Here is a 9,057-nt window from a genome sequence, read left to right on the forward strand (position 1 = left end):
GTCCCCCCCACGCCACCATCCCGTCCCCCCACTCCACCATCCTGTCACCCCCACACCACCATCCCGCCCCCCACACCACCATCCTGTCCCTCCACTCCACCAGCCTGTCCCCATGACACCGCAATGTTTTAAACACTCAACCCTGCAATCTCACGTGTACTATTGACTTGCCACATGCAAGAAGATTTTTTTTTTTTAAGAGAAACTTAGTCTGAAATGATATAAATTCTGACATAACAAAATCTTTGCTTTAGTTTCCTGATGAAGCCTTCAGTAAATTACTAATAGAGCAACCCAAAATAGGTCCTGGGGTAGAAGCATTTTCAATATTATTTCTTTATAAAATGGCAGCCGATTATTTTGTTTTGTGAAATTCTCGGGATCCAGTGTGAGCACGACTCTTCATTGAGCTGCACAGAGACACAGGAACAAGAGCTGTGACATTGTTAATCACTATACTCAGGTATGACTGACAGTCTTTTCTGCAGAGGAAGAAGCGCCTCAGATACAATCTGTCCCAACAGCTCTGCGATATGCTAATATTTTCTGCAGACGAAAGAGAAGTTGTGTTCACATACCTGATATAATAGGTAATTAATACCAAGTGCACCAGAGGAGAGATGATAAAAGTGGGATTAGGAGATTACGAATTAACCAAAAGCTTGTATGTTTTAGTAGATGGCCTCATTTTGAGTTAGCCACGGCAGACTGTATTCGGATACGTTCGTTTGTGCTCATGTGATGCTCTAATGTTAAGGTATGTCTATGAAATGGTTGTGATCCTAACAACTGTTTCTTATCCCTCAAGCGATAATTTTTTTAATTTATTTTTTAAGAAAATTCACCTATTTAAGAAAATGGATATACCCATCACTTGTGTCTTCACTTTTGTGAAGCTATTACCGACCAAGCAAGCAGTTTAGTACCTCTTATTATTTGCTAATTGCTTCTGAAATGACTAAGGCTGCATCTCCACAACCCCAGGGCCCCAGGGTAATCCCATAACGACTTGTGTCACTTGGTGTCCAACAGACACACTAGTCACGGCTGACTGGGCAGACCAGGTATTCTGACAGCACAGCTCCCAGGCTAAAAAGAGCAGCCCTGATTGGGGCAGTGATGTGGTACGAGAGCAAACAGCCTGGGGCTTTGGGTGGGTTTGTTTATTTTCCTTTTTTTAATGTCTTTAACTGAGCTGCACATTCTTGAATTCTAGTCTTCAATTTAAAACTTTTTTTTTTTGCATGTTGGGGGAGGAGACTAGTCATGACACTTCCAAACACACACTGTGTTCTGATATGTCAGAATAGCTTCCTGTGTCTCGGCAATTCTCGGGACACGGCTTACAATGAGCATCCCCTCACCTCAAGAGGCAAGATGAGATTCTCTTCCTTTGTTAGCCTCTTCTTTTACTTCCACCTCACCCTCATGTGGGGAGTTGACAAAAGATAAAACAGAGTAAAAAGACCCAAACTTTGTTAACCTGGAAACACATGGAAGCTTTGCTTTAGGTCCTTTTTTCCTGGCAGACTCCTCACCTGAAGCATGTGGAGAACCTAAGTCTTGGGCCTTGGAAGGTGCTGTGGCTCCAGGACGGGGCTGGGGCCCTGCAGGACGGGCAGAAGCATAAGCGTCTGAGGAGTTGGGAAGAAGCATGGGAGGGCAGGATGCCAGAGACGGAAAAGGAGGGAAAATTCCCAAATCTGAAGTAGATGCTACACGGACAAAGAGATGACCCTGTGGCTAGAAGACAACCTCCACTCATTCAAACGGCTTCCGTGCGCAGAGATGCTTCTCTGCGATGCGCTGGGTCCACCTCCAGGCATAACAAAGAGTCACATTTGCTGCAGGCAGCCGCCTTTCCTAAAGGGTCCTCCCAGAGGCAGGGTGGCCGGAGGTTAAGAGCCAGGACCCTGGAGCCAGCAGCCGAGACGGGGACTGCAGCTCCTCTGCCCCCCAGCTGTGCACACTTGGCCCAACTGCTCAGCCTCTGTTCTAGTTTCCCTCCATATCAAGGTGGGATAACAAGGGCACCTGCCTAAACTGAATACATACACACAGTAAAGCACTTAGAACAGCTCCTAGTAAGTGCTCAATCCGTGCTAACTCTCGTTATTATCAGAGTTGGCAAAATCCAAACAATTACATCAGTGTCCGAAGGATTAAGGACCAGCCAGCCGGGGGTTCTTTCGCTGCGAGGCTGAAGCAGACACTGTTGGTCGCTTTCTCCAAATCCATTGACCTCTAACCCCTTCTCTTTCTAACGAAACCCTCCATTTTCCATTTGGTTCAGATATCCACCCCCTGGGTTGCCCCGTGCCTAAGGGGAGGGAGCCTAGCCACCACACCAGGGAGTGACCAGGCTTGGTCCAGGCTGCTTGCAGCGGCCAATGCCACCGCCAGGGACTGGTTTGGGCGGGGACAAAATCCTGGCCTGTGAGTCACAGGAAGACGTTTCCCCGTGTTTATAGAGTCATAGCGGAAGAAACAGCATGCTGGAAAAAATCCGACATCGCGGCATCTGCGTGTCGAGCCTGGAATGCTGGCCACCTCCCGGTGACCGGAGGAGATGCGAGTGAGCAGACCCTGACCTGCCCTCCCTCCGGACTTCTCAGACGAGATGAGACGTTCCTTATCATCTCAGCTCAGTTGGGGGCCTCTGCTTGTCACAGGGTAGGACGACCAGATACCTCGGTGGCTGACGGGGCCCCGCCTGGTGGCGGGTAAAGCTACCACAGGAAGGGTTTCAGGAGCGCCTGACAGGGAGGACCAGCCTCGCTGATGGGTAGAGGAAGGGACGAGTATTTACTGAGCATCTGCTGTATGCAAGGGCGTCACTTACATTATGCTCATTCACTCCCGTGATCACTCTGACGGGGAAGTGCTGTTGTCTTGCCTCCAGAGACGGGGAAAGTCAAAGCAGCGGGAGACCTGCCCACGGCCCGTGGGCCGCTGCAGAGGTGAGACTTCAGGCCAGGTGCGCCTCCTTCCCACTGACTCCCTCCGCCTCCCAGGAGATTAAGAGAGCAAGGAACCTGAAGACCAGAGAACTCAAGGGCAGCCAAGGAGATGCCCCGTAGAAGGCACAAAAGAGGAGCCAGAGGGAAGCACAGTCCTCTTTGTGAACAAGGAAAAGCCGGGGCCGAGAGGACAAGGGCAAGGGAGCTGCGCACCAGCCTCAGAGTGCCCACTGGGTGGAGCCCGAGTGCAGGTTAAAGCAGGAACCAGGAGCAGCGGGAGCCTGAGACGACACCCTGAGGACCACCTGGGGCCCCACGGCCGCAGACAGCAGGCTCTTCACGTGAAGCCACGGGTCACAGTCACCAAAGGACAGAGAGATGGGCCCCGGAGACCACCCAGTCTGCCTTCCCCTCGACTGACGGGGACGAGACTCAGGAAGCCCAAGGTTTCGACTGAACAAGGAGCGTGAATGTGAACACATGCTGGAAGGTCTAAGTGCACGTGAATTAGGGCGAGGCTGAGGAACCAGCCCCCAGACCAAGCTCACTGCAGAAGAAAACAATTAGGAAACCCAAGCCCCGGGGTTCGGGCAGTTTGGGGTGCCAACTGCTAACTACTTGTTGGTTTAGGAAGGCTAGACCACACACACATTCAGCAAAGTCTGGCTCCCAAAATTCAGAGAGACATTTGCATGCATTCTTGGCTCCAATAAGCCATGTGGACTTATATTTAAAACAAAAGAATTAGCATCTTTCATTCCCAAACTGTGTAGATCGCCCAGCAATGACAATGTATGTCTGAAGACAGCCTTCTTTTACTAATCGCTAGGTGTTCCTCTCTGTCTCCAATGTTTGAGTGTGGCCCGTTTGCAGGACCAGAGTTGTAGCTGGAAACATGCTACTGCACACAGCCAGCAGCTGAGGAGTGGATTTGGTCTGTTCTGTTTACTTTGGGGTCGGTGGGAAGGGACGACATTCATTTAAGGTCCTACCTATACTTCAAAGGAAGTTGTAGTAATAACCATAATAATGATAGCTGGCATCACCTAAGTGTTCCAGGTGCTTTATGCTGGATACCTTTAAGCCACGCAACAGCTCTGTGAGGTGGGTGTTCTTATCCCCACCGACAGATGAAGAAGCCCAATGACAAGGACTTTGCCCAAGGCCACCCGGCTGGTAAATGGCAGAGCCCGTCCACGCCACCTGCCTGCCCAGCGCCAGGGCGGCAGGTAGAGTTGGGGCGGCAGCTTGTGCTGGCCAGACTGCACGGCAGAGAAAGCCTCGGAGCTGCCCTGTGGTCGGGCGTTACCTCTATCACCCGTTCCTCAGCCTCTCGCTGTCACCTTTCTGTTTAAACCGCGCTGCTTTAAACTCACTCTTAGTGAGGGGGCTTCTATGCGAAGGAGGCCAGGATGAAAAAGGACTGAGATAAAAGGGCGGCCAGTGGTGGAGTTCCCCTTCAGCTTTCCTCTTCGAAGCCTCACTTTCAGTAACTTACAAGCTAGGCCTATGTCCCTCCCCTCCCCTAACTGTAACGTTGCATTACTGACCCACCTATGTTGAAAGCATGATCGTCATAAACAGCTGACTTTCCTAGGATAATTTCATGATTAGCCAAGTTTGTGAAGAGACAAATTAAAGACATATACCATAAATAATATCTATTACATATCAATCACAAATATTGCATATTTCTTACAGAATAACAAATGAACCACAACAGAAGCAGCAAATCATTGCACCAGGGTTCCTACTAATATAAACTATAGTGAAAGGAGATTTTTAGGAGCATTTTCTGGTGTTAACGGCATAAGCCAGGGAAATGCAGACAAGCATTTTGTGGGTTTCTGGCTATTTTTGACTTTGAAATGTTTGACAATCTCAGAAGAGTTCAAAAAGGAAAGAAAATTTGTCACATTTCAAACCAACATATTGAATCAAGTAAATTAAACTATGATTCTCAAACTGCTCGTGTAACTGACAGGCCCAAATGCATTTTAAAAAGGGGTCCGATTCCAGCCCCCGAAGGCCGTGAGCATCTCCTCCCTCCCTAGTTGTGCGCCCTGATAGCTACCCACAACCGGCCAACAGGAACAGAGCTATATGCTCCTTTTTAAACACACGTAGTAGCTTTGGTGGCTAAATTACTCAGTTCTTAAATATGTATCGCTCTGAGTTTCACCAGTTATTTTTACCACGCCGCTCTTGATTGGCATTTACTGCCGAAAAGCAGTAGTTTTCTCTTTCTAAAGAAAACCCTGCCTCAGTCGTAGACAAAAACCAAAAGGGCAGCCCTACTAATAATGATCTAAAGTTAATACAAAAGTAATTAATATTCCAGGACTTCTGCTGGTGTCGTTCATCAAAAAGGATGCCATCCGGGCAGGCGAAGTCATGTGAATACAGGCTTTTGTATGAGCTCTACTGGGTGAGGCACGAGAATGCGGGCGACAAGACACAGCTCATTCTGCTTCAGCTCCCTCTGCTAGCAAGTACTTTTCTTTTTTTTTTTTTTTTTTTTTGGCATTTTGGGGTGTTTTTTTTTATTAAGAATTTATTTTTAAGAGCAGTATAAGGTTCACATCAAGATTGGGGGAAATGTACAGCAATTTCCCATATACCTCCTGTACCCACACATGCATGGTGTCCCCCATTATCAGTATCCCCAACCAGAGTGAGACATTTGGTTCAATTGATGAACCTTCATTGATGCATCGTAATCTCCCATAGTCCCTAGTTTACATTAAGGATCACTCTTGGTGTACGTTCTATGAGTTTTGTCAAATGTATAATGACACGTAGCCATCATTATGGTTTCAAACAGAGTATTTTCACTTCCTTAAAAATCTTCTGCTTTCCACCTAAATCATCTTCTCTCTCCACCCTCTGCCCTTCAACCTCTAGCAACTACTAAACTTTTAAATTTTACATAGCTTTGCCTTTTCCAGAAAAATAGCAATTACTTTTGACGAAGGGTGGGGACTGGGGGAAGAACTCTGAAAGCTCTCGATTACCTTTTCTCCTACTTGGACTTCGAGTTCTTTTAATGTCCGACAGCAATTCATTTCACTCTCACCTCCCCTTAAAGATAACAATTAAAAATCTTTTGTTAAAATGTTTTAACTACATTAATGTTTACATAGGACACACAGAGATCAAAATTATAAGAATTTCTAAATTACCTATTTTTAAATGCAAGGTCTTTCTTACGCCATCCGCCAGAAGCGTGAACTTGGGCCAGTTACTTAGCTTCTCCGTGTCTCGGGTCCCTCATCTGTAAAATGACACACGACATCGACTCCTCCTGGGGTGGGGTGGGAATGGAGCGATTACGGCCTTCATGCAGAGAGCCCTCACGAAGGCCAGGCCCCGTCTCACATGACCCTCACTCCATGGGTCAGCGGCCACCACCATCCCGCTTTCCAGAGGAGGCTGGGGGAGCCGAGGTCACCGTGGGGAAGCCGAGGCACCGGCTTCAGACCCAGGTGGCCTGGCTTCACGGGCCACGCCTAACCCTCGGCTGCGGCACTGTGTTCTGACCCCTGCGGGCTCCCGCTCGCCCTGCCGTGCGCACTGAGCCCCTCTGCAAAGGGCTTAGGACGGATATGCGTCTATACCAGCCCCCTGTCTCCATCCGCTTTTATTAACTATTTTTGATTTTGCATTACCTGTGTATCTATAAACCGCTTCAGAGCCTCTCTTTGGAACTAACCATAGGGCTAGCATGAGGATAAAGAACAATAGAGGCCACTTCAGAGTATTTATCCAGTGCCTCCTACACTCAGGCCTGGGCGTGGAGTCAAGCAGGACACCGTTCCCAGGCTTGAAAGAGCTTAATGCTAGTGACAGTGACAGACTGGAAATAAGCAATCAAATAAGTAATGTAAGCTGAAGTAGTAACAAGTGCTCTGAAGCCAGTAAAGACAGGTGGGGATGGACTGGACACTGGGGTAAGATGGGCCGACTCTCCTGGATGGGGTGGACGATGGGGCATTTGAATAGAGACCCACAAGCTAATAAGCCAGGAGCCACCCTCTCGAAGGAAAAGCTCTCCAGGCAAAGCAAAGGGAACATGCAACAGCTTGAAGCCCAGAGGCGGCAGGAGCCTGGCACATCCCAGGGCTGCTACTGCGGAGGCCAGGGGGACCAGAGCCCACCAAGCAGGGCCAAGGAACACTGGGGAACCACCAGTCAAAAGCCCTAAGACGGGAGCAACAAGAAAAGGACACAGCGAAGAAAGAGGAGAGCAGAGAGCGCCTGTCAGGGAGGCCAGCCAGGGCACAGAGGGTCACTTGCCTTCTGCCGTTTAGCATACCTTTTATGATTTCCTTTAGTCAAGATCTGTAGGAGGTAAACTGTCTCAGTTTTTGTCTGAAATGTCTGTATTTCACCCTCCGTCTTTATTTTTTTAAATGTTCCTCAGTGACTTCTATCATGTCTTTAATCTTCAGAAATTCAAAGACGCCGTCCACACTGAAATGACCTTCAGAGGCATAGAAAATCAAGATGTGATGCAGAAGGCTTCTTTTCTTTTGTTTGAATTGGTTCCTTTACTGGAGTTCCTTTAGCTGCTTGTTTCTTTGTAGCAAACAATTTTCTCCCTCCAAATCCTGCTTCTCTTGGCCAAAAGCCTTCTTTCCTCCTTTTTTCTCAACCTACCCAGGCTACCTGCCTAGAGTCAACTTCACATCTGCTCTGCTGACGGACGTTCTACCGCTGTTGTTTGCTTTATCCACTTGAATTTGTGGTACCTGGCCTGGCCAAGGAATGTTGCAATACATGGTCTTGTGAATGAATGTTTTTTTCAGCATTGTCAGAGCGATAATAGATCTACTTAGAAACTTTGTGGGAGGAGGGAGGGAGGATTCTGAAGCCCCAGAAACTTGGACAAATAAAGCTGGTTACGGTCATCAGGTAACCAAAGGAAGATTTTAGAATAGAAAAAGAGAGCAAAAACTCAGTTATCAGATTTGAGACTTGAGGGCAAAGTACATGGTCACAAAATGGCTAATAAGGGAGAGGAGGGAAATAGGGCATCAGTCTGTATCTGACACAGTCCACAGTCTCCTTTTTATGTGTATTGTTTTTTTAACTTCTTAGAATCAGATCCATGCAGTTTCTTTCTTCTTTTACACACTCTTCCATAGTTCAGTTGGCCCTACATGTTGATGTCTGAAATGTGACATTACACAGGAAGGTCAGTTGTGTTCTACCTCACATCTAAGCCATAGTGAACGATAAGTTTTCACAGGTGACAGCTAGTTGTAATATATGCCACATATGGCTAAAGGTTGATATTTGAATGAAGGAAATATTGATGCTGAATTAAAGAAACTGGATGTAAGTACAGGGAAAACTTCTTTGATTCTTGTTGCTTTGCCTTATACACAATGCACTGACACCCTGCACGTATGTGTGAATCAATTTTGTTTCAACGTAATTCTCAGGCTCCTCAGTAAGTTCTTCAGAACTCTGTCGTGAATCTTTCTGGATGGTGCTCAGAAAGCTTTCAAAAACTTCTGCTAAGATCTGTTTCGATTGCTTTGTACGTGCAAGGCTGCAGTTATTCTTCAGGGAAGTAGCATTGCGCTGAGTGCCACATGGATTATCGAAGTGGGAAACACTTTTGGTCCATAAGCAGAAATGTTCGACATGTCCATCAGAAGCAAATCTCAAAGGTTCAATTTACTCATTTTAAATAGAATAATTCCTTGGATGTTTCTGAAGGGTTATTGATGATACTACCATTATTATAGATGATGTGAGGTCATCCACGGCAGATGCAAGAGCAGTTCCACATTTTGTCCTTACCAGCTCTCGTACACTCAGAGGCACAGACTTCTTGATATCATTCCAGGTCCTAAATGTCTTCTGATGCAAAATATCCTCTTTAATCTTCATGTTGCTCCCAGCTTAATCAACCACTGTAGCACATTCAGTAACCTCCTCATATTAGACAGTTCTGGTGAGGCTGAGATGGCCAGGACAGAAGAGACGGCATACCTCTTCTGTGTTGTGTTCACTCTACGTTGTCAAGGGCATCAAGCTTTGGCTGATACAAAATATGACCTCTTGAACCAAGGGAAATGCTGTGACC

At 47.1% G+C, this 9,057-nt stretch overlaps 1 protein-coding gene across 1 annotated transcript in view; it reads right to left on the minus strand.

Annotated features, from left to right (window-relative positions):
• The window catches only part of EFCAB6 (EF-hand calcium binding domain 6), a 200,123-nt gene extending 193,768 nt beyond the window's left edge, over positions 1–6,355 (minus strand). The window contains 2 exon segments of the mRNA XM_029206632.1: positions 5,975–6,041; positions 6,143–6,355. Coding sequence (XP_029062465.1) covers positions 5,975–6,025 — 51 coding nt within the window. The 5' untranslated portion in view covers positions 6,026–6,041; positions 6,143–6,355.
• Between the last annotated feature and the right edge of the window lie 2,702 nt (positions 6,356–9,057).

Source organism: Monodon monoceros, unplaced genomic scaffold (assembly GCF_005190385.1).
Source record: "Monodon monoceros isolate NGI ecotype Baffin Bay Population unplaced genomic scaffold, NGI_Narwhal_1 Super_Scaffold_6, whole genome shotgun sequence".
Classification (NCBI taxonomy): Eukaryota; Metazoa; Chordata; class Mammalia; order Artiodactyla; family Monodontidae; genus Monodon; species Monodon monoceros.